At 38.0% G+C, this 27,227-nt stretch overlaps 1 protein-coding gene across 2 annotated transcripts in view; it reads right to left on the bottom strand.

Moving 5' to 3' along the window:
* FAM83B (family with sequence similarity 83 member B) overlaps positions 1–27,227 on the bottom strand; it is a 56,774-nt gene that overhangs the window by 14,945 nt on the left and 14,602 nt on the right. For both annotated transcript variants that reach the window (XR_003926773.1, XM_030037970.1), the window contains exon 3: positions 3,980–4,144. Coding sequence is in view for 1 of the 2 variants with exons in the window: in XM_030037970.1 (XP_029893830.1) it covers positions 3,980–4,144 (165 nt within the window). In the remaining variant the exon portion in view is untranslated. The remainder of the gene's footprint in view (positions 1–3,979; positions 4,145–27,227) is intronic.

The following is a 27,227-nucleotide window of genomic DNA, read 5'->3' as shown; positions in this document are numbered from 1 at the left end:
ATGACACCCAAATGATGAACAGGAAACAAGCTCTAACCTCTTTTTATGTACAACTGCACCACTATCTTCCCAGAGAGAGCCACATAAGCATGATTTAAAATTTTGAAGGATAATTCAACATTACACATTTATTTTCATCAGTAAAACCCCTCCAATATGATAGATAAGTACAGTGAATATACTGGTCTCAAACATTTCATTTCAGCACTTTTTATTTGTAGAGTCTGCTTTTATCAGTGTTCAATTACTCACCCTATACTTGCTATCAAGAAAATGCACAAAGAAGAAAATGGATGTCTACTTAATACTTAGCCTAACAGCTTTAAAGGAGAAAAAGACACATTTCTCATATTGTTCATCATTAGCAATATTATTTATTAATCTGGGCCTCTCTTCTTAGTAAGAGATAATAGTTGGTGTACAAATGCTAAGTAGTTTTCAAGTTCGCTTCTATTCTAACCTCGAATCTCATTCAATGACCATTGAAGAAAAAATCCCAATGACTCCACTGGAATCGAGTCCCTTAGCACAGAAGTTTGCTCACAGATACAACACTGTGCTGTGCACTTGTATTTAATAACAAAATTTGACTTAGACTTGGAAGTACTAGAAAACTTTTGATGATTTTGATAATACTGGTGAGAAAAAACAGGCAGCGATCGGGTCTCACAAGCAGCTCCTACTATGCATTTAAGCATGCATATCTAGGAGTAGACTTCACAAAAGGAAAGTAAAATCAATTCATTAGTGGTTCTATTTTCTCATTCCTGCAATTCATTAAAAATACTGAGAGGAGTATCAGGTGATAAACAGTTGCTGCCAGATTGCTTTCAATACCCTCCTGTAGCAAGATGATTCTTCATTATTGCCAGAGAAGTAAAAATAGGTTTCTGCAGAGCATGGAGCCTCTGCCACATGCCTCACCTCATATCCAATAAAACATGAAGATCTGGCATCAGCTGAGGAGCTTGACTGACTTCTTAGGCATTAATCAACATTGCCTACACTGGTACATTCTTTCTAATCCAAAATCAAGTTACTGAAGTTACTGCACTGAGCGTTTTGGTGGTTCTGGGGATTGTTGTCTTGGTGCTGCATTTTGCAGTGCAAATCTATTTCATAGTTAGCTGCAGCACCTGTCATTAGCAGAAAAAAAGCATCTCTCGAAAAATTCAGCTATTAGTTTTTGAAAAATCACTGGAAAAAAGTCAGAATCTGTATTGACTCCTCATCTTTCTATGCAAAGGAATTACTGACTGAACAACAGGTCAGACTGGAGAAAAAGTTAATCAAAAGAAGCTTAGATAGAGACAAGAAAAAAAGAGATATTAATTAATGGGGAAAAATGTAGGACAGTCAGGAAACAGACAAATGAAAGTGGAGAAAGAGAAATGAGAAAGTATAAAAAAGGAATTGTTTATTTGCGTTGAGTTCCACTGGTGATGTTAAGGTGAACATTAAGTAAAAACCAACCCACAAGAAGAAATGCTGTAGGGAAGACTGAAAAAGCTCCTAGCAGACCCCTGATTTCATATTCTCCTATACAGAATCCACATAATAATCACAGAAGATATAGTCACTCCATTTTTTCAGTTATATCTTTCAATGAAGAGGGAAACTTGTCCTGATATGCAGTCAGACTACAGATGAGTAAAAATGTCTGCACAGACATTTAATGTAGATTTATGAATAAAATCCTCTTTTTTTTTCCATACAGACTACTGACTACTTGTAAATCTGAATTCAAAAATGCAGTCTCCCTCATCACTGCATCTCATTTTTTACTGACCCAAAGGAAGAGAAAAAGAGCCAGAAAATATGTTGAGTCAGAAGTTTTATAGACACTCCTCACCAGGAGTGCATGGCATGAGGAGCATCTGCCTTACCCCTGCAAGACTGAACCACATCATGCCAGAGAATAACAAAACCAGTGCTGCTGGTGCTACAGCCTGAGGAAAAGAAACAGATCCACACATCTCTGTTCTCTTCCCGCTTTCACTGAACAGAAGGGGAGGACCAAAAGCCAAAAGCACAAAAAGTTAAAGATGGTTTGGTTTTTGTGAACCTTGAGGCAATGGGAGAAAAAGAAAGGGAGACAACTTCTCCAAAGTACTGACTGTTCTTCCATAGTCACCAGCAGTTTCTCTTCATCCTCAAGAAAGGCACCGGAGAATTACTGTGGGAGTAGTAAGCTTCTATTCCCAGAGCAACAGTCACTGGGAGTAGCACTTGGATGAGAAGACCATTAATTTGAACAGCTTTATTACAAGCTAAACTGGAAACTCAGCACACAACTCTCTTTGGCATATATTTTCCATTTTCTGATAAACTTGAAGTATTCTAAGTAAACCTTGCAGAGTAAAGATGAATTTTTTACTTCTCCCATCATTACAAAACAGAAACACATAATACATAATGTCACTTTGGAGGCCAAGTCTAAATTCTCCAATCCACACTAATCCATACAAAATCCACTCTAATGTATGTACATTAATTCTTTCCACCACAGTATAAATGCCTGTGGGTCTATAAAACCATATTAAAAAGACAACCTTGAACCCACCCAAAAGAAGTTAAGCTTTCGAAACAGCTGTAGATACACGTGCACAGAATTAATCTGAAAATGCATACTATGGAATTTTTTGAGGTATCACTTGAAATACATGCTCCTAATTTATTTTGGGAGGATAAAACTCATGCCATAAAAAGACATATACCATTTTTGGCAACCTCTATGGCATAGTTAACCCAAGTAATCAGTGAATGGTGGTATCTCAAGTTCCAGGGTATGGAAATATTGCCAAATGCTGACTTCATGAAGGCAATCATGACTGGTGTTGACAGACCCACAACACATTTTTAATGTTTTCTTTCCAAAAGTTCCCCTAGCTCTGTTTATTAGGCCACCAGAGGGCAATCCCACACACATACACAAGAAACAGGCACGGAAAGTGGTGTGGGAATACTTCTAAGGACCTAAGTCAATACTCCAGAGCAAAAAGTGGTATAAAATACAGGTTTGCTCCAAAATTCTAACAAAAAGCCTTCTTTATCCTCACAAATACACCACACCTCTATCTGATTTTTGGACTGGGTTCTTAAAATACATGCTGCTAAGAAGAGTTTTCATATTATTTTTGCCAGGAGCAAACACAGCCTAACTAGCTACAGAAACAAGGAATTGCAAATGGAACTATATGGAAAGTTCAGCCAAGGCAATGCTAAGAGCTTTGCAAAGAAACTCTGGCAACATCCTTGGAACTTCTTCAGTGCTATCTACAGTACAGTAAATCTGGAAGTATTTATGAAGCATTTACGAAGCATTTACGTTAGTTGAGTGCAGCTCATGGTTTGTATTCTACTCCCTGTTAAATATTAGGGTGACACAGGACATCTTGTGAAAAATGTAAACATTAGTCTTGTTATCTTTCTTAGAGGATGAAATTACTTATTTCATGTATAAAAATAACACTCTCTAAAACATGATGCAGATATGATAATACATATTTCATGATAATACACGATAATACAGATTTCAGGAAAACAGTAATAAAATAGAATCTTGGGCCTTTTAAAGTATTTTAATAGATAATAACTTTAAAGAAAAAGCTCATAAAATGAAGTATGCTTTATGACTCTATTTGCAGGCTGCTTTAAGAGAAAGCAAAAAGAATTCAAGTTTTTTAAAATGTAGTATTCCTAAATACATAAGAATGGAAAATTATTTTACAAATAACATATGAAAAATTATGTCATTCTATCAAATACTCTTGTTTTGACACATGAAAAACGCAACAATCTTTCTAAAGAGAAAAACATTTGTAGAGAACGTTCTGCTGGGAGTTTACCTAATTTATACCTCTTAGTGAATTTGAAAAAGCAGTATTTGATAATCACTTTTTGAATAATATTCCCTTTCCAGTAGGCTGTGGAAGAATGAGTAGTGAATGTTCATGCACAGGAACACAGGAAGCCTTACCCTGAGCCTCTGAACTTGACAGCCTTGTTTCTCCGTCATTTTCAGAAAGTGACTGAAGTTCGACTCATCAAGCAGGAGATACACTGCAATCCCTCTAGCAGATGCCTCCACAATTTCTCTAAAGATATCCACATCTGTAAACATATCCATAACGATGGCAATAACCTGAATAAAACAGAAAAGACACAAATTATTGTATTGTATAAACATATATTTAAGACTCTTCACTGAAGCTTGGAGTGGGCAGCTAACACACAAATATTTTTTACATGTCAAAAAGGTACAATATTTCCATGTGGTACCACTTAACCTGGAAGGCTTCTCAAGACCACTGGATCTTCTTTTTGAGAAGTCAGGTGATTCCTTGTGTGACCTGTGTCACTGTTTTGGGTTTGTGTGGTGGGGTTTTGGTAGTGGGGGAGGGGCTGCAGGGCCGGCTCCTGTGAGAAGATGCCAGAAGCTTCCCCGGCTCCAAGTCGGACCCGCCGCTGGCCCAGGCCGAGCCCGTCAGCGACGGCGGTAGCGCCTCTGGGAGAACAGATTGAAGAAGGGGAACCTGCAGTGAGTGAGGGCATTAGAATGTGAGAGGAACTCCTGCGCAGATACCGAGGTCAGTGGGGGAGGAGGAGCGGGGGAGGAGGGGATGCCCCTGCAGCCCATGGTGAGACGGCAGGCTGTCCCCCCCTAGCCCATGGAGGTCCACGGTGGAGCAGATCTCCACCTGCAGTCCAGGGAGGACCCCACGCCGGAGCAGGTGGATGCCCGAAGGAGGCTGTGACCCCATGGGAAGCCTGCACTGGAGCAGGTTTGCTGGCAGGACTTGTGACCCTGTGGGGGACCCACGCTGGAGCAGTCTGTGCCTGAAGGACTGCAGCCTGTGGAAGGGACCCACGCTGGAGCAGTTTGTGAAGAACTGCAGCCCATGGGAAGGAGCCACGTTGGAGAAGTTCATAAAGGACTGTCCCCTGTGGGAGGGACCCCATGCTGAAGCAGGGGACGAGTGAGGAGTCCTCCCCTTAAGGAGGAAGGAGCAGCAGAGACAAGGTGTGAGGAACTGACCCCAACCCCCATTCCCCGTCCCCCTGCACCGCTGGTGGGAGGAGGGAGAGAAAACCGGGAGTGGGGTTGAGCTGGGAAGGAGGGAGGTGTGGGGGGAAGGTGTTCCAAGATTTGGTTTTACTTCTCATTATCCTTGTTTTGATTTGATTGGTAGTAAATTAAATTGATTTTGTTTCTTCCCCAAGTTGAGCCTGCCTTTTGCCCGTGACCATAAGTGGTGAGTGATCCCTCCCTGTCCTTGTCTTGACCCATGAGCTTTTCTTTATATTTTCTCCTCCTCATCCCACTGGGGCCAGGGGGGAGGAGTGATCGAGCGGCTTCGTGGTGCTTTGTTACCAGCTGGGCTTAAACCATGACAGTCACAAATACCAAAGTCTGCCAAAAGTTGTGTTGTGGGTGTGCGTAGCAATTGGTTATACGAGGAAAAGGGGAAACAGCAATATGAATACAGTGGAAAAAACTTAAACCATCATAATATAAGTGCAGTGTACATAAAAAGTTTCAGATAACGTTTTTGTACAAGGGGCTTGTTCATCTTTCACCACCTTCTCTAAAGCTAAAGGCTCAAGAGCTTGAAGGAGTCAATAATCAGACATTGAAGAGCTGGAGGAGTTGAGGACTTCAGAATCCCTAATGATTCAGTACTCTTACTGGGATGAAACTTCCTCAGCTGGTGAGAGCTTGGTTCAAGAAGATTAGAGTGCTGAACACCAGCTACTGATGCCCTTCAACCTATGGGGATAAAGTAAGTATTTCTGATTGGGAAAAGCAATGTCCTGCTAATGGTGTTTTGGAGATTATATACTACTGACATATCATTAGCAATTTGGGAAGAACTAGTATTGAAGCGTTAGAGGAAATTAACAGAGGGAGAACACGTATCTGTTTAAGTTTTAAAGATAATATTCTCATCCACTAAAGTCTTCATGAAAAGTTCCAATGAAATGTCTCAGGTACAAAATCAAATCAAATAGAGCCTTTCACAGGTATCAGAGCAGGCTTGATAGTGAGCATGCTTTATGATTTTCACTAAACTTTAAACTACCTGTACCTCAAGTTCAATGGTGTATTTGTTAAGTTACAATCACTCATCTTACTCTGGAACAGAAACATTTACCTCACTCACAAAATTTGGCAAATGCTACTGCACACACCTAGGTAAAAGTTCTGTCTCCAGTTAGTCATCTGAATTAACTTTTTTGAATCCCACCTGCTTAGAACTAAAAGACCCACTTATGCCAAACGTACTTAAAATACTACAAATATTAATAAGAGCTGACATACAAAAAAAACCCCCAACAATGTCATTAGGAAAGGTAAAAAGACAGCTCCTGAAGTAGTAAAAATGAAAGGACTTGGACTTAACATAACGTGTCACTTGGCAATAAAAAGACTTTTTACAAACCCACCAGAGAAGAACTGCATAGCATGAAATAATTCAATTCTTTCAAAAATCTTAGGTAATATGCCCACGTACTACCTCATTCATTTTATTGACTATTTGAAAATAAAACCTAAATGTGATTTTTAACAGTACAAATTTCTTTATCTAAATTTGAAAGGAAAGACTGAAAACCACAAAAGTTTATCTTGATGCTAATGGCCTCATCACTTTCAGACTGCACCTTCTGCTTGGTCTTGTTTCTGAGATACACAACGTTAACTGAACATGGTGACTCTATTTATTCATCTGTCTTGTTTCACTTATGTCTGAGCAGAAATCTGCCAAGACAGATCAAGTGTGTTAAGAAAAAGACCAAAGAAGAAAGTCTGTTCTCAAACAGTTCTGTTTCATTACCTGTGTCCCCCTCCCTCTGAACTCCCTAATTTCTTCTTAACCTTTCCTTTTCTTCAGATCTTTTAGAAATAGGTGCTCATTACATTCAAGGATCTATTTAAATGTAAGAGAGAAATCCTGAATGGGTTCATTAGCGTACACTGACATGAATACATGAAATATTCAAAATCAACAGTACAGCCTGCAAAAATCATTCTAACATTTTCCTATGGCAGATATCTATGATGCTAATTTGTTTGCAGCATCTGTGGTTGCAAAGACTAATATACCGTAAATATACAGAAAAAACAAGAATGAATAATAAAAACTAAAAAACAACACTGACAAGAATGGCCATATCTATCTTTATGAAGAGGGGAGGAGAGTAACAAATACATAGGCAAGGAGGCCAGTAAGTTGGTGGCATGAGAGGGATGCATGTGCACTACTACAGATACATCGTAATGTGGGAATGAACAGGGAAACCCTCTTTGTCTTCACTAGTAGAATTGTTCTTAAACTATTTAGTGTTCCGCAACGCATCAAAGTAGTCTTGCAAGAAAAAGTAGGTTTCACTTCCAGAGCTGGAATAGGGATTACATTTTGAAACCTAAAGCTTGTGCTAGCTGAAAAATCCTCACTGGATTGATTTAAGGACATGTATGCAAAGCCACAGTCGTGATCTGACAACCAACTGGACATCCAGTTTTGGATTCCCTGGTGACCAAAGATGACTCCTATTGTATGCCCTCATTAGCCCGCCCATTCACTCTTAGAAATACTCAATTAATCTAGCCAACACAAACATAATTAGGCTTGATCGCTGGAGGAAGTAGAGTGCCAAATTTGAACAATGCATATGACAAACATGCATAAGTAAAAAGTCATTTATAGTGATAAGGTCATTTCTGTATACTGATTTCTATAAATCAGACTAGTTGTTTGATCATAAACTATACATTTGGATGCAGAAAGAGTGGATTCCACAAAAGTCATAGAATATTCTGGCTTTTAAATGTATTAAACTTTTTTTTTTCGGGGGCTGCGGGGGTACATTTCCCCATACATTTGCCTACTTTGCAGCAGAAGGGAGTATTGAGCTTGGGGAATGAAAAAGCCAATATGGTATTCAGGGTCCCAAGTTTTGATGGATTAAGAAGACCAAGACTAGGAAGTTACTTCAAAAGAGGTATTCTATAATGTGTATCTACCGTTAATTAAAGATGTAACAACAGCTGCAGGATTAGTTAGTTGCTGCATCACCGTGGAAGAAAGATTTCACTACTGTGTTTTTACATTTGTTTTTGCAATTGTAGAACTAATTTCCACCCTGATACTTAGAAGAAGAAGCCACATGACAGTGAAATCCACCAAGGAAGAAAAACTGACGGAATTCAAAGTGCAGAAAATAGGTCAGAAAATTGCCTGTTCCACAAATTCTGGTTTTTTTGAGTATAATAACACTATCCTGTGTCAAAGGCAGAACACTCCAGTGTCGTACAGTAGGCTTCTTTATAAACTGCCATTTTCTTTCCAAAGCGTATTTGTTTTCCAAAATGCAGAGGTCTTTTCAAAAGCAAGCACCAGTGTTTTTATAGGAAATACAAAGGCCATCCAACCATGCAGGGGACACTGGATGGGTGCAGCAGTTTTCTCCTGAGAGCACCAGAATTCTGGAAGAGCTTTCCAAACTTTGAGAAACTGATTATCACTGTGATCAAAAATAACCCTCAGCTGGGAATAATTAAACATTTTACAATTTCAGGGAGGAGAAAATAGTTGGCAGAACAGATACTTGCTGTGCATAATATCGGATAACACTGATACTATGCACAGCAAGACTGAACTACCACCACCTGATTTGGTATTAGATAGAAGATTTCAGTGATCAGCTAAAGTGAAGACAGTGCAGAAAAAAATTTTTATACTAGTCTTGTCCCCCCAAATTAAATTTAAATAATCTTAGATTGTTGCTACGAATCTTTTCATCTTATCTAACAATTCTTTTTTTAAAGTGGTGAATGCTTTTTAAGGTTAAAATTTCGTTTCAGTGGCATCCTTACAGAAGAAGAAAATTTGCTGAAGTCAATAAGAACAAAACTACTCCTAGTAAAGCCGATATAGTTTTATCAATTTAAATGAAGGCACCAGTAGAGCCATATTCTATTATTCTTACTACTATCTTGACACTAAGACTATGGTTTGCAATAGAACAGTAAAGCTTCACACATTACTTTAACATTTTAGAAACATTTAAATATAGGCAGAAAAGTATAATTTTGTTGAATAGCACTATTTTTATGCAAGTATTTTAAAACACGTATTTTTTTTGGTAAGTTGATGTATTTTATTTAATTTGCACAGTATTGAGTAAAGTAACATTTTAAAACTCATTATCTCTAAACTATCAGATCATTTTAATACCAAGTTCTTTTCATTCTTTAAAAGTCTTTAATAATCCCCAAGTTCAGGAAATGACTCACTCCTACATAAAATACTAGTGACAAGATTCATGAAAGACAGACACACACATATTTTGAAGGTTAAAATAAACAGTTATAGCTGAAATACTCTGCAAAATTATGCAGATTCTTGCAAAACAGGAGCTTAAGTACATGGTAACATGACACCACACTGGGTATTACAAGACTAAATGGAGGCTGATGCTCAGTTCTGTTATCTATCATGTTACAGGGCCAGTCCTTGCTCCTAGAAGTCGCTAGTTTGGGCCCATTGACATGCATTGCAACTGCTTAAATGGTTCTTACCTTCAGAAACTAGCTGTTCAAAGGCTTATATAGAAAGGAGTTGCCAATCCCAACGGTACAAATACATCTATCACTAAACATCTCCTGAGCGTGGCCTGGGGGAGGGTCACCAAGATGTTCAGGGCTGGAGCACTTGCCCTGTGAAGAGTATGTGAAAGAGCTGGGTTTGTTCAGTCCACAGCAAAGGTGGCTTGAGGGAATCTTTCAGCAGTCCCAAGTGCCTTACAGGAAAAGTCTCAAGGAGACAAAGCCAGGTTCTTCACAGTGGTGGCAAGACAAGAGACAATGGTCAAACTGAAACAAGAGCAGTTCTGACTGGATATAGGGGAAAACGCTTATTCCCACAAGGACAGCCCAGCAGTAGAGCAGGTTGCCCAGAGAGGTTGTCCAGTCACCATCCTTGGGGGTTTTCAAGACCCAACTGGATAAAGCCCTGAGCAACCTGGTCAGATCCTATCGCTAGCCCTGCTTTTAGCAGGAGGTTGGACTGGAGACCTCCTGAGGTCCCTTCCAACTGACAAAGTCTGCAGTTCAATGATTCAGAGATCTCCACTCCCATCATTGTCAAAATCCAAGCAAATTTTGCCATGTTTGGTAGTAATTATTAACTTTTCTGTGAGGCTTAAAGAAAACAGAGTCTATAAATAAAGAATACTGAGAAGTAAAGGAGTTTTTCTGCTTTACTTCTCCCATTTTTGGTAAGAATTTTGGTAAGAAAAATCAGTGGGTTTTAATCTTCATAGCTCAGTTTTAGGACATCAAAATCAACCTCTTTAATGGGTGTGTACTGAAATTAAGGCATAGATGTAATGAAAGGCCTTTACTGCTAGTGCTCTGTAAATCTATTTTGTGAACTACTGACAGTTTCATTATCCCAGTATCTTCACTCCTTCCACCAGCACTAATTATAATTCTTTAAGGGATATCTTGCAGAGTGTGCCTTTTAACAGCCCCTTTGCTATAAACAGTAAAAAAGCGGAATCCTCTAAGGCAACTGCTTCCTTAGGTCAGGGTTTACTAAAGAGACACCTACCATTATACCAATAACCTAGTAGGGAATAATGCTAAAGACCTACCCTACACTGCAAGAGTATTGATTTCTTGTAACCTACATGAGGCTTATGTTGGGCATGCTATGACAAAAATCCATATTGCTGTGCAGTTGCTTTTGAATGCCCCCACCCCTCCTCACCCCAAGACCAAAGAACCACATTTCAGACAGAAATGTTAACTCTGTTTTTGTTGACCTTTTCCCTGGTACTCCAGTCAAATTCCTTTTCACAGATCTCTGTTTTGGAGAGAATCTCCTTGTGGCAGAGGCTCAGTGCTATCTGAATCTGGTCTTTCTCAGAGAGCAGGTAGCTCATGACACTTGCAACAGTGCAGAAAGAAGATACAGTACTCTATACCTTGCTCTTAGCAACAGGAGGCAGGCAGCAAATTGACTGGATGGGTTTCAGGCACCACAAAAGAAAGAGGGGACAAATTTTGTGATCAACGCAGACAGCCTTCCCACTGGTAAGCTATATAATATGTCCCACTAATTATTGTGGGTTCTTTTAATTACATTATGCTGTTGTTTATGGTTGAGGGTCTAGATCCAGTTTATGCTTGCTGCAATTTGTATTAACAGCATCCTAATATATCATCTGATATCCTTACTATCTGGCACTGTTGCTAACACCAGAGTGCTTCTAAGATAATAGTTCATTAATTTCCTATTAATTTCCAAAATTGAACAAAGCCCTGAAATGCTTTGCACAACACATCCGTCCATTGCAAAACATACTTTGAAACCATCGTGAGTTGCACCTGAATATCTCAGGTAAACTTTGGCCGGGCTGAATTGCTGAGGTCTCACACAGCAAATGTAGCAGATCAGAAGTCTTGAAATAAAGTGCCAAAGAGCAGTATAATGGGGGGAGCCCTCCTCTGTAAATAGAGCCTAGATACAATATTAAAAATAGTAATCAAACATCTGAGTATGATCCATTCTCCCACAATTTCTGTGGCAATGTAATGGAACAAATACTGAGATGATTTACACTTACGCAACTTCCATGAAGTTAATGTCACTACTTGTAGTATATTATCATCAAAATTGGCTCCCTGAGATCATATTTAATTTATTTAACTTGGCGCTGCATTCAGAGAGCAATAGACCATAACCATACAGTGTACTTCGAAATGTTCTTCCATTATTGCATTCTTTAAAAGCAATTTAATTAACTACAGGGTGAACTCTGGCACTTCACTATAACAGGCAGCTACACTACCTCAGAACCAGCTCTCCTAACCCTCACTATCCTCTTTTCCTCCTCCTGCTCCAAAATGTTTCCACCATCAATTCTGAGGATGCAAAAAGTGTGCACCTCAGAACCGAATACATCTTCTGTTCTGATCACCAAGCCTCAGTTTATCATGTCATATAGCACCTACACAACATAAGCATTTGAAAGTGAAAACTAAGTTTAAATGGAATAAAAATTAACTTCAGCATGTACATTAGCAATCTGCAATCACATCAACAGCTTCTCTCTGTAACAGGATGTTAGACATGCTCAACATCAATGAAAATTCATAAGAAAAGAGTCACTGTCCAGAAAACAAAAGGTAAACTAAAATTCTAGAAATCTCCTGCAATACAACATGGAAAACCAATGCAAACTATTCTCAGAAAATTATGAATGCAGGCAACCACATAAAGCACTATATAAATAGTTTAATAGTGTAGCCCACATGGCGAAGCCTCATCTGTTCTGTCCAATAAACATGTAAGAAAGATGTGTGGTAGGGGAACTTTCTAGCTATCAGTAACAGGGAAAAATGTTCCGATTCTGGCAGCAAAGAATGATATGGCAGTAAAAACAGGAGCTCTGAAGAAGAACGTGATTCAACTTTGAAATACACTGGGAAGATCCATTTTTTTACAATGTACCATCTTCTAACAACTACCTGACAATTCTGCCTTTTGCTCAATTTGGCAATTTTTGTGCAGCTTACTGTGTCTCTAAAAAAGCAGATCAGAAGATCAGGATTAGCTCTTCTACAAATGAAACTAAAACCAACACAAAAGAAAAGTTCTCTGGAGTGCAGATAAGATTGTTTTCTCTGAAAAGTGAATGTACAGTAGCCTTCTACATTACCTTTCAGAAAGCTATTGCAGGCTGAGCTAGCAAGTCATACGTATACCATCTTAAAAAGACACCTTCTGTGTCACCTCTTCAAATTCACGCAACTGGGAATTTTACAGGTGAGTATCTTGCAAAACGTATGGGAGTAAGCTACATTAATTCTATAAAGGTGATCTGTATCTGTGGGTTTGGTAGTTGTTATTCTGGCTGAAGGATTAGTAAGAACTCAGCTTGAGCTGACCAAATTAAAGGAGACACCACTTCGATGTGGCCGACAGCAGAGGTGATAATTCCTCTGAAACTTTACTTCCGCACATGAAGAATCCAGTTTCAGCAAGTCACAGAGATGAGAGGAGGGAAGGGGATATTCTGGGGATTCTTCATGGGGACTTTCCAAGAAACACTTGTAAACGTAATCCTTGGAAGAAAGGATCTGCAAAGAAACAGCTGCTGCCCAGCGACTGGCGCACCATAGTCAAGAAAAGGTTTACCTAAATCTGCAAAGAACCATCATGCATGATTAAAGCAACAAGCATTCACAACATTCAATTTTAAAACCTTGCTTTCTGCTTGCAATGCTCCCATCAGTAACTAAACCACTTTCGGTATTTAACAAGCAAGCTGTGTTCTGTCACTGTGAACAGAAGCAGGCAGAGGTCCTACAGAGAAGCACATAACGCAGCACAGAAAATGCTTGGCATGATGGAGGGAACGTGTCTGGGAGCTTACTCTGCCCTTTCTTCTCTTGCCATTGATGTTGTTGCTCTGTTCTCAGTGCCATGTGGGCTGCAGCTGGTTGGGTAGCAGGATTTTAACATTTGTATTTAGCTCTTCAGAATGTTCTTATTCAGTTGTTATTTTGGGAAGCTGCCAAGCTTTTCCTGAGGAAAGCAAACAGAAAGGAAATGCCAGGATTTCTGACAGCCTACGACTCAGCTATACTAGAATGGAAATTCGTTACAAAAATAAAAGGTACTTCTGTAGCCTCTGGCTTTCTCTATGATGAATTTCAAAGACTTGCTGCTTCAGAAATATTTTTTTTTATTTAAAAGAGTATTAACAGCTTTAATATGTGGGTTCTCACTGGATCGCTTAATATTTAGGGAATGTTGACCCTTAATATTTAGGGAATGTTCAGGCTACTTGAATTACTATTATAATGTTTTACTTTTTATTTTAAATTTGTTTGTAAGTAGAAGTACTCATTTATTCATGTGTGCATTACTTAATGACTGCCCAAAACCAAACAATGTGCAATCATGTGATAAGCCTTAATTATTTTTTTTTTCCCAAAGTGCCAATAGTAATTAGAGCTAAACTCTTAATAAATTTTACTTTTTGATGTGCCATGCAGGATTGAAAACCTCATACGACAACCTCAGAGACCAGTCTCAGTTTTGAGACTTCCATCAAATAATTGGAGTAATAGTAAGAGCAGTAGATGCTTCTGGTTAGCTTCTACCTGGCCAAGGGAAGTATGAGTTGACTACTGTACGGTTAAGAACTCTTTCAATACTTGAAACTATGAATGTTTGCCATAAATTACCATACACAGCTAAGAACATGGGAAAAGGCCACCTCAAACTGGGGGGGGGGGGGGGGGGGGGGGGCATGCAAAGGGACAAAAACATTTTTAAAAATGTACTAAAACTATCCATTCAAATTGCTCCTGCTTACAAATATTCTTCATGCCAAGATAAACTAAACTGGATGCCAACACTTCTGAGGGCTCTTTCTGAAATTTCCTTCAAGAAATCTTACAATAATTTGCTGCTTATCAAAGACTCAAAGTAAATTTCTGAGATTTCAGTTAATCTGGGTAACAATTTTTGAAAAGATTTTGGGTTTTTGCCACCTTTAAGAGTACATATTGGTAGGGTTTCTCAGACTGGGAATGGAATGAAGTTCCAAGTCAGTCTGCCTTCCCACTGCTCCACTCAAGTTTCCTCAAGAATCCTGTATAAACACATTATAAACACTGAACCCCACTTTCCAAGAGTTTACATATTTAAAAACACTAGACAATGTTTAGAAAACCACAATATTAATGAACACTTACAGGTTGTAGACTTTAAACTATAAAAACAAGCAAGATTTCTTTAAGGTAGACAACTTTGTTGGCATTTGTTAATTAGACACTTGGAAACAATGAAAAATTCTCTTAGTCAAAGGCAGATTTATAGGAAGAAGAGATGATTCAGACCTACTTTTCTAGACTGGGAAGAATAATTTTGCTTTTAAGTTTGCTTATGCAAGAGCTGTGCACTGTTTGTCATCTTTGAGACCTTAATAGTAAACATATGTTTCTAAAATGAAATGAAATGGGAAGAGCTGAATATCTAATATTCATATTTTAAAAATAAACAACGTATTTAAAATATCCTGCACAGGGTTCAATGTTGCTGCTAGTATATATATATTTCAGGCTAAAAAAAATCCAATAAAACATAACTAGATTGTTCAAAGGTCTAATACTGCCTGAAATCCATTGTTGTTACTTACAGGAAGTAGTATGTGCTACAGGTACATTAAGCACATAAGAAAAGAATCAAAAAAGAAAGGCAGGGACTTAAGACAGAGGTGGAAACACTGCTTCCATAGTAGACCCTGGAAAATAATGGAGGTAGTTGAAGATAAGTGTTTCAAAAGCAGGAAACACGTACTTTCTATGTTTCTAAGCACAGGAAGATTTTGGTGGATCCAAGTCAGGACACAAACCTGATGTGTTTCAGAGTTACTTATGATTCAGAAAGATGGACTTTTGAATGCCTATATGCAGTATGTTAACCACAGTCCACAAGGATGGCCTATCAAATGTTGTTAGTATGTCAAAAAATAAAAACATACAGTTGCAGACTGTTGTACTGGTAAGTCTGTCAGCCTCATACCTGGGTGACCTTGCAGCAAGTAACAGAACTTCATTAGAAGAGTATTATTTTGTAACATAAAAGACATTGCATTCAAGAGAAAACAAATCTATTTCGGATGGCAGGGCCCAATTAAAAAACATACTCAATTGCCAGATTTCAAATTAGTGGAAGCCTACAGACCAATGAGCATGACCTGATGATACTTAATACTGAGAAACAAGCCCTAATTATATCAGTAGTTGTTGGAGATTAGTCCTCTATAGACGCTCAAAACTTCTTCTTCCAAAAGGTAGATTTCATAATCCTAAGCAATACTGCTAGTGAAAGTGTCTCAGAGGTAAATGTAGAAGAAAAAGAGGAATAAAAAATTGGAAGTCCTCATGGAAGACATTGTTAGATGTCCACAGAACCACCCCAACTGAGATCAGAAGCAATTCTGGTTAAAAACCTCCCCTAGTTCATGGTACAGCAAAGGTAACGTGAACATGGAGAAAACAGTCCTCAACAGAGGCTCCTGTTAATCTCTGGAAAGAAGTGGGATAATCTCCTTGTTTTACAAGGTTAAGAAGAAACATTACAGTCCATTGCAATAGAGCAATATTTTTTACAACAACTGCCATTAGCAGACCTGGATAGTTTACACCTAAGACACTGAAGGAATTCCCTGCCCTGATGTTGGTGATTTTTAATTAAACTTTTGAGTATCAGGGAAATAACACTTATGCCCAATATTCAAAAAACAGCTTGATGACAAAGTTGGTTGCTCAGCCTGACTTATGAAGGAAAAAACCAACACAAGAGTCAATGAATACAGAAATAAAGGCTAATCATATATTTAGGGAAGGGTAAGTGGGGGGAAAAAAAAATCTTTTCAAATATTGCTTCTTTCATCCTTTTTCAAGATTACAGCTTTTGTATTCAGCTTCATACATGTGATTAAGAGTCAGTAATAGACACATGAGGTATACACACTTAAGGACTGGTTAATGGTCAGATGTTTAAAGCAGTTGTCTTGTGAAAACATTTTGATTACATGTGAGTATTTCTAGCAGCTTGTAGGACTCAATGATATTAAAGATTTTCATATTGCTGTGACAAAAGTGCAAGCAAAACCACTATAATTTACAAATTACTATGGCCTACTTCTGTTACCCTCCTCTCTCCCTTCTCTCACTGCCTTCCTCTTCCTTCCCCCTTCCCTCCTTTCCCTCTCCCCCTTCACTTCCTTAATTCTTTCTTTCTCCCTTCCTGTCCTTCACTCCCTCTTTCAAGAACTTCAAACTCAGTTAAATTTGAGATTGGAAAAAAAAAATCTGATTTTGGATACTGAATGTGGGCTTAAAATGGGTTCCTACGCATTTTATGCAAACTTTAAAATACATCACTTTTTATTGCACATTTTATGACCATAATGTTATGATATTCACAATAAAGCTTTTGCTTCGTGCTACAGATGCTATTTACTTCACTGCCACTAATTTCAAACCCTCTAGATGTACCTAATTCTGTTTAAGGAGCTCAATTCAAGCAGTAATATGATTAGGGTAAACCAGAAAAATACAGAATCCAGGCTGTTTAAAATTACTGGCCACAGGTCAGTGATGGGTCAGTATGAATGAAAGTCAATGATTCTCCTGTATAAACGGAAGAGGAAGAATAATGAGAAGTTGCCTCAGGGTTTAACTCTGACGAAGTCTCTGCTCATGTCATATATATCTTTAAAATTTTTCCAGTCCAGCTACATGACATAGTAAAATCCATTTATAAGTAAAAACACCATGCCTTTACAAATACCTGTAGTAACATTTATGTTGCTAAAAAAAGCAACAGCAATGATGTCAGATCACTATTCTGCAATATATATTACAGATATAAGATATGCCTGCATAGGTCCATATGGCACATAATTACATCTGAATACAAGGTAAACAACCCAACCAGATGATTTTAACTATTTATTTTTTTAAACATGGTGCCACTTGAGCAGGAACCTTCCCTGACGCTCAGGAGAAGCAGATTACAACACCTGCTTATAGAGCAGCTACAGTTAATGGTGCAACATGTTGCTAATGACTGTGTGCTGGCAGGCTGCATTTCAGTTTCACCTATTTTAAAGACAGGTTGTGAAACTAATTAATTAATTATTGTCTGCAAATCATGTTGAGATCCTCAGGTGAAATCCATTACCCTGGTATGCTAGATTATTTATTACAGATTAGATGAAAAACAAAAAATAATTGCAGACTAGTCTGAAAGCATCAGCAGAATGTCCTAAAGATAAGAAAAGATTAAGCTAGTTAATAAGTAATTATGTGCAGCTTTTCAGGAAGAAAACAAACTAAAATTTTTAGGCACATTACTGTATGGAGCAAGATATCTGAAAGAGTAGGGAAACAATTAAAAAAACCCTGCTCACACCTCTTGTGAAGTAAAGTGAAATGAAACAGATAAGTAATTCTGCAATTCTCGTAGACCCCAGTGGAGTGGATAGTGAATTGGAACTACATAAGGTATTAAACAAAATTTAATTCCTGAATCAAGTGCAGCACTTAAAAAAAAATAAAACGGGAGAGGAATTACAAGTAAAATTATTACTAGTTGAAAGTGTTTTAATTTCAGTAGCAATACTATGCTTTAAAATACTGTATTTAAAAAAAAAAATTCAATTCTGAAACCCTCTAAAAGCTTTTTAAGAGAAACCTGACAGTTCTTGTTCAAAGGTGAATCTTCCACAGATAGTGAGGCATTTGAGGGAGTAGCAAGTCAATGGATAAGAAAGGAAATTAATAGAAATAAGTTTAAAAAATTAAAAGAAACAGTTCTTTCTTATTTCTTTCTGCCAGGTTTTTGCTAAACTGATCTTTTAGTCTCTAAATGAGCTGAATTGTGAATAACCATCTTTGTCAGACAGCAACAAACCATACAGCTTAAGAAATTATCTTGGTGACACTTTATTTTTTTGTACATGCAGTTAGGATCAGCTTTCACTGATCTGCATACAGCTCCTCAACAAGGCCACAGGAGAAGTATTAATTCATCATTTGCAATTTGATACTTCAATTATGCAAAATCACAGGAAAGATTATTTGGTCTTTGCGATAAAGTCAGATCAGATAATCATAATGCTCCATCTTCAATATCTACTAGTCTTTCCATTTAAATGTAAAAGTTTATTTTTAATGTTTAAAAGTTTATTCAGCGTATTCATAATATTTTCCTAGATCAGAGTCCTAGGCCACTTCCAGGACGTGTCTGGGGAGGAGCAGACACACGGCCGGGCTGCAGGACAGCGTTCTGCGATGCAGACCCCATCACCTCAGCCACAGACGGGCACTGTCATCCTATGCTCACAGTCTGCTCCTCTCATTTTTCTCATCCTCACAAGGATAATGTGAAGCACTCATTCATAAATGAATAAAATGAACAGTTATTCAAATAAATGCGTTATCAGTGTGCAAGTAACTGAACCCTTTGTACTCAATTGAGCTAGTGACCAACATGGCAACATAATCGGGTTTTATTAATGGGTCGAAGAGAAACGTGTTATCACAAGTCTTCCATTGTACAACTTCATGTATGTCAGATCCTTCCCCTTTCTAGAAATTCCTCCTGATGTGCATTGCATGCCGGTTCACACATACCCCCCCAATCTGGGTAATGATAATCAGAGATCTAATCATGAAGCATGTTGAACACCTGCAAGACACGCAAAGCTGCTGCTAGGACAAGGGGGTTTCTTCCAAAGCATCCCAGCAGGCACCTGGATTTAAGAATGGAGGAAGAAGAAAATCAGTCTCAGGGGCACCTACTGCAGCCCTTCAGTAGCTTTCTTTGAGAAATTCACTGCCTATTTTGTGTCAGTGAGGCCCTTGCAGCCACAAAACATTCCCGTGCTGAATAGGCGTATACCTCATACACATAGCAAACATGAGGGGTAGAGAGGAAAATTCACTTGTTTTGCATCGAAACAGAACCTGTCTAATCATAAGGAACAAAAGGCAAAAACATCACTGACCAAACCACGCATGGTCTTACATTAAGCCACATTCTGTTGGAAAATTTGCTTTTGAAAATGTGCCAAGCATGCTAATAGCTATGATATACTACATGACTTGAGTTGCTTGCAATAAGAATGGAGATGAAAACCTGCAATACCTCTGTGGAGGAGAGGTGAACATTTTTTTCCAAGAACACTTTGGAAAATAACTGCCTGTTGATGCAAACTAGTGCCTTTCAGATAAACATTTGTTCTTATGAAGTACCTCTCTGATCTCAGGAAAGATTTTCCCTTGAGTAACCTGCCCACTCCAAATTCATGCCAATAAGGCTCTCCGTACCAGACTGCTATGTATCCTGTGCACGTGTGCATACCTCGAAACCATGCTTTCTGTAGCATCGTATGCACGTGTGCATGTAGTGGATTGCATGCACATGCATGCACTCTGACTGAAAAAGAAAGAATATTTGCCTCTTTCCTTTAGATAAAAACTTTCAAACCAGCATTGTATTGTCAACAGTGTGGAAAACAGCAGTCATTTCAGATGTAATAACAGGACAGCTTTTATCCTTTTTTCTTGCTCACTTAAAAATGCGTGTATCTTTTGCTGTTCTTCAGATTCTTTCCTTGTAATTCTGAACCTGCTGGCAGATGTTTGTGCAGTTGGCACTCACTAGAGAGATGAGGTGCAGCTGTCAGGTAGGAATTTTTCAAGGAGTTTATCATTTTTAGTCAACTGTGACCAGTAGTTGGTAATTAAAAGATACTCCAGTCTCTTATCAATCATAAAAAGTACAATATACATCATCTTAATTGACATGGGAACAATTTTTGCAATGAAACGAGTCAGGTATGCCAACAGGTAAGACTTTCATGACATTTACGTGGGTGACTAAGCATTCACTGAAATGCAACCTGAATCAGAAACAGAACTTCAAGTGAAAAACAAAAAAGATATTTTTCTTGTTTCTCACAGCTGCACAGAGGTCTACTGTGAGAAAAAAGTAACAGCAGAACATGGGCAGATAATGGGGACGTGAACAACTCTCTGCTTTGTGTTTGGATATGACTGAAATATTTCTGCTTGAATGCTCTAAAGCAAACAAACAATCTCATGGACAAGAACAAATACACAAAAGGTTGATGCAAAATATAAAGTTTTAAACCATTAGAAGCACCTGAAAATGTCGATTCCAGCTTAAGCTCTTGAAACTGTGTTCATGACCCCTAGTACATGAGTACGCCAAACTATGTATATGTCTTCACAAATCACTCTGAGCTAATATTCACACTTACAGATGAGGAGTCTGTGTTCTGTAAGAAATTTGTATACAAGTCTTGCAAGTCCTAGACCAATGCTTTTAATCACAAGACTTTTATATCCAGCAAAAATAAAAGGATATAAAGAATAACTTTTTTTTTTAAAAGGATGGAAAAGGTCTTTGAATCGATACAAATGCATGGAACTATAAAAGCATGTGAATCACTCCAAAAAAGCATTTTAGCTAGTTCTAGAAGATATTAGCATAGAAATATATTTTTCATAGACTGTTATTTATAGCCTTCCAAATCATCCAGGGCATAACTAAAAAAATTAAAACTTACTGAAGTCTGCTACTTCTCTGTCATAAAAGACTCAGAAAAATTACCAGAAAAAATAAGCAGCTTTTTGAATTCCTCTTAAATTACTTACAATAACACTTAAGTACATACAGAAAGCTTTTAATATGTAAAGTGCAAACCATTTCATAAATGTGGGAATAACATTATTGCGCCTATTTTTATCCGGTAAACTGAAAATATATATGGGGGGGGGGGGGGGGGTATGCGTGTCACACCGCTGTCCTGTGCAGGGACATCTGAGTCAGCCCCATTGCTAATTAGTTTTGTTACTGGAAACAGTCTAGGCACACTAACGTGATGCTCTGAGAAGATGAAAACGCCCTGCTCCTTGTGCATCTCCTCGCTGCACTTTACCATGCTATGCGAACAGATCCTCAGAGGCTAATGGCCTGTATTTAGAGACACTGAGCATCCCAACGTCCCTCCGAAAGCAATCCCTGCAGCTACACAGCATCCTGAGCCTCACCTCACCCTCCAGTCCTGCATTTAAAATTCTCTGCACCTTCTCTTTTGGCTGACTGTCACGTTGAGTGATGAGATACACAAGCAGAAAGCTCAGGCAGGCTTGGTCTGGGCTTGCAAAACGGGTTTCTTCAAGCGAATTCCATCATTTAGAGAAAAGTGATTGTACCAAAAAACGTCTGATCTCCTGAGCAATTATGAATTAGCTATCCAGAAGTGCTGACTGTAAGACTAGCACCCAAGTGTTTTAAGGTCAGATTTATTCTTAGTACCAGCTCTTTGAAGATGCACCACTCTCAGGCTTGTGTTGTGCAGGGAGTCAGATTTCATTATCATAATGGTCCCTTCTGGCATCAAAATCTGTGAATCTCTCAGTTTTATCAACGTCTGCTGATTCTGCAGTCTGGAAATGGCTGCGAAGATGAATAGGGAGGGCCCGAAAACTGGTAACAAACTATGAGTTTTTAAAGGATACAAACGTTGATTACAGGTTCATATTTACCCAGCTCTTTTTCAAAACAACTTCCAATAAAATCAATTCGAAAATCATACCTGAAAAGGAAAGCAATGACCCATGGAGAGGACACGTGAACACAGTACAAGCAGCAGCATAAAATCAAGAAGTAAAGACAACTGATTTCTACAAAAAATCGTATTCATTAAAATATAAGAATCACTACTAGTCTTGGGGGAGGAGAACATGTCTCTATGAACGAGCTCAAAACTAAAGCCTTGCTGGGATTTTGAGGGGAATGAACCTGGAGCATAGGAAGTCTCACTGGATGCAGCACAGAAGACTCATTCCCTTCAAAATCCCAGGCACAAAGCACCCAAAAGCATGCCTGGAAACAACCAAGCAAGCAAAAACTGCAGATGAATGATTCCCTGAAACACTGAGGAATATTTGGCAACTTGAAAACAAAGGAAACATTTAATTTGAGATTTTCTTGGTCTTGTGGTTTTGAGCAAATTTGAGAAAGGAAAGAAAAAGAGGGTATAGTTTATTAACATTAAAATCCTTCCCAGACAACCTGCTGACCTTCAAGAGCCAACCATGACTTTGAAATGAATTAAAATGTCCTAAGCGAAATGCCATTCTCAATTTTTATAATGCGTTAATTTAGTTGAATATGTTAATAATTACCATGAAAGATTTTTCACATACATCATACTCATAGGTGTTCTGCATTTCAGCCTATGTGGTGCAATATTTACTGTGGGAGCTGCTGACAGCAAGCTTTTCAATGAAATTCCAGAGCGTATGTATGCATATTTATTTATAAAAATATTATGTAACCTGTTTATACAGATCATTTGAAAATTATTTAATGTCACTTTTTTCCCTTTTTATAGGCAAAGAGATTTCCCTTATTAGGTTTATATAGGTTATAGCCATAAGAGTGACCAAGCAGGATGCTTTATGTTTTACTGTTTGAGGCTAAAATCCCATCCAGAGCCACAGATAATCAATTTAAAAACAAAACCAAACCAGATCAACGCTTGTTACTTACATTGTAATTGCTATGGGCTTTATTCATAGCTGTTGAAAAATAGATATACTATGATGCAAAAATATAGTTCAGTGTATTTTTACTGTAACTCAGCACTATTGGATTTAGAGTCAATGGAAGACACTAATTCTGAAAAAAAAAGTAGTACTGGATTATTTTTAATTTGTATGTTACAAAGCTTCCCATATTTCTGAAATTCTCTTCACTAGAGAAGTAACTTAAAGTCTGGTCAAAGCAATTTCTTGCGTAATTTCCAAATTTCCAAACAGGAGAATATTTAGCATAATTATCAGTAACATCTCCACTGTTAGGGCAGCAACACCTCCAATAGGCATTGACAAGAAGTTTTTGTACTTCTGTGCCATATCAGGGATTATTTTCCCTAAACTTTGTGACACACATTCAGCCAAGACTGATCAAAGAGTCTGCCCAAATTTGGATCTACTGACCCAGGAAGAATTATGCTTAAACCTATGTCCATTTCTTTTTGCATGCATTATAGTATGGGTCCTCATACAAACTGTATGAAAACAAGCAGCTTTGAGTAAGTTCCATTTGGGTTTTTAAAACTAGAAACTCTATGTGAACATCAGGGTGAACTGAAATGCAGCCAACAATGTTATTGTTACTTCTTTAAAACAAGACAGAGAGATTTCTGTATCTGGAATTAAAATGCTATAACTTTTTGTTTCTCATTCAGTATAGTATTTCCACAACAGATAATGCTATATACCTGTGCTGCTAGAATGTTTCAGTCAACATACATTGCTGAAAATCCCCCAAAATCTTTAAACACCTAGCTTTTTGTGTTCTTTTTAAACTAATTACATTCTATGCAAAAAAGTCTGTTAAATATCATCTTCTAATGCTGATTTCAGATACATTACTCAGCTTGGTAACTTCAATGCCTGCACTTAAGTACTATTACATATTTCAGAAATTAGATCTTTTCCCTTTTCTAAATACCTGTATTTTTGTGATGCGCAGTCTACTACCTTAAAATAGACAGCTGTATTATAAAGTAGAGAGTAACCTATCAAACTGAAATGCTTTCTTCTTTTACTTTGTATCTCAAGAGGGATGATTGTATGATTAAAAGTAGCGAGTCACCTCCTCAGATAGTATAAGCAATGTCTCTCCATAGAATTTAGCAGATTATGAAATTCTGATCCTTAGGATTTTTTGAAACACCACTAACAAAATTAAAAATGTCTATTTGTGTACACACAATTTTGTATCAGCATAGTGTCATAATTTTCGATGAAACTATTTCTCAAGGTGTTTAGGGTTTGTTTGTTTGTTTTTTTAATTTAAGAATATGCAGCATTTAAAAAACAAAATCCATAAACTATTGGACAGTTCTACCATAATAACTAAAATCCAGATGTTCACTTCTTACTGTTTTTTCTTTCATTTTGCTTGCTTGCATGCCAGCATGCATGAAAAAGTGCACGTGTGCTTTTAATATATATGTTGCAATCATTTCAATAGCCTTAGAGTACAAATTGAGAAACTTCTCTACGGAATTTTCCTTGCACTGTATAGGAGCTCAGTAATAAGCATGTGCAATGTGGCAGAAGATAATAAAGCCTCTATCCCCAGTACGAATGCTTAAGGTTTGCTAGCAGAGAAGTCAATCATTTTGGTAGAGGCCATTTATACAAAGTTAAGAGAAAAAAAATGTTCTGTGATAGACATTCTATATTGGCAAAAACTATTCTTGCTCTTTATGCATCAACATGATAAATTAGTCTTGCTCTTGAATTTCTTTTTAAGGGACCAGCCTATCTTCTGTAACATTCATATGTGCATCCATTCGTTTGCGTTAGACTTCTGTGGGACCTGGCCTACATGCGCATACAGGGATCAGTAAGGGAGAACCGAGTGGTGGAATAGCATCTGGGGAAAGGAAAACCTTCCACCAGTTTCAATGCCTTGCTTGGGTTTCAGATATTCAGTTATTCAACACAGTTTTTATTTAGAATAAAAAAATTACAGCAGTCTGCTTGGACACACATTATTCTTTTTTTAGTAACTCACAGTGGATGCAATCAACTGAAGATATATGGTCATTTTGTACTACAAGAGTACTGTGGCATGATTTAAGATAAATAGATTAATTAATTATTTAAAATCAGAATCTTAGTGATACATGGTCATATCCCTAGGTATCAATCCTGCAAACACATGCACATTAGGTTAATGGAACGTCTCATGTACACACATTAAAGTGTTTAAATCCTCTCAGGATTAGGGAATCTAATTTTGTTTAAAGAAGAAAAAAAGTGTCTTCTCTGAGCAGGTGTTATATTTTTCTCTCCCTGCACTTTACTAAATACCGAAAAAAAATTCTTTTCAAGTTTTATTAGATGCATTGTTTCACAAAATGAGATGAAAATCAATTGTGCATACCAGTCATTTTTGTAATTAAATAGTCTATTGTAATTTCTGATACACAAAAGCTCTATCTCTAAACTTCATCCTTGTTGACAAAAACTTCAATTTATTGCAAAATAAAACAGAGGGCAAATAAGACAGCCCTATTCAGAAAATATACCTCCCCGAATATTGAATCTGTTACATCTACAATTGATAATAAATATCAGAAACTTGCCAATAAAATTGAGTGATTTGACTAGAAATACAAAAGCATTGCTCTATTTCTAACATCATGATGGTGTTTTACCACTTTTTCCTGGGAAAGACAGAGCATGGGGAAAAGACTCAAACCCCCTACTGTAAGCACTTGCTTCAGGTGTGCTGACTGGCATCCTCCAAGGCACCCACCTTTCTTTATTGACCTAAAAGGGAGCTCACATTCCCACATGTCACGCCTGGAACTGCATTCAGGAAAGGTGCCAAAAGTACCCAGAGCAGGCAGTAAATGCTCACCTCTGGCTATGGTACACATGAAAGGAGAAAAGGCAGAGGAGAGAGGGCTGTCCAAGGGGAAGAGCTGGAGCAGGGGGCGAAGAGGGCGGGGAAGGAAAGAGGAACTACAACTGAAAATGCGTACGTTTCCTATCGTACTGTAAGTATGGTCACTTTAGGGAGACAGAGCAGAAATGCCTGCATATTACAGACACTATGCACAACTTTCGTGCCTTACTTCCATCCATTTGATACTGATTCTCATGGAGTTACTTCTGATCGACATGTGACAGCACAGAGCGGAGCCCGGCTGAACTGAACATTGGTCCATCTGCATTTGTCTTAAGCTGTCCCCTTCCATATGATGCTGTAAGACTGAAGTAATCCAAAGCTGCCAGCATTTTCACCCTGGGTGCAGGCTCCAGAGTGTTATGGTCCCTCAGGAGGTCTAAACAGCATTTAGATGCTGCACTGGTTTCTAATGGAAGCCTTCCAGCAACTGAAAGGACTACCAGAGATCCCTGCTCCTCTGACATTTCTCTTTCCTAACTCCCAAGAAAAGCACATCTTTTCCTTCCTTTTTGTTCCTCCAGAAAACACTTGGAGCCCTGGCTTTGCAAGGCTCTCTCGTTTACACAGAAGAGGTTCCTGGGCTCCCAAGAGCTCATTGCAAAGGCACTGTTTAACTCCTCGGAACTTCAAGTCCTAGTACCAAGCCTTTACTTGGGTCAGAAATCCTGTAAGGGGAGATTGCAATCCTGTATCACAGCACTTTAGATATGGACTATACTTCCATTATTAAATTTAACTTATGCATAAGAAATCAAATCATCTGACTAATTAAGACTTCTGGCACAAGTGGCTTACTGTCATTCAATAAGCCTAGAATTCATGAACAAAATAGATGATGATATTACCGCAATCATATAGTGCAACATAAAATCTATCATAAAATATAGTGATATTACTGGTGATCATACAGTGCTAAAACATGAAATAAGGTGATAGCAAGTAAATAAACAAATAGAAGAATCAGTCATAATTCCCAGTTTCATCTCTCTGCTCAATTTTCTTATTTCAAAAGTATCTCCTTTGAGCAAAGTAATATAGTTTTTGTTAAATTTTAAAGCAGCTTTCTGTAGACTCTTAACAGTACATACTACTGTAAGAGTTGGA

Source organism: Aquila chrysaetos, chromosome 15 (assembly GCF_900496995.4).
Source record: "Aquila chrysaetos chrysaetos chromosome 15, bAquChr1.4, whole genome shotgun sequence".
Lineage (NCBI taxonomy): Eukaryota > Metazoa > Chordata > Aves > Accipitriformes > Accipitridae > Aquila > Aquila chrysaetos.
The sequence above is the reverse complement of the archived record's forward strand: the minus strand, read 5'-3'. Positions and strand labels throughout refer to the sequence as shown.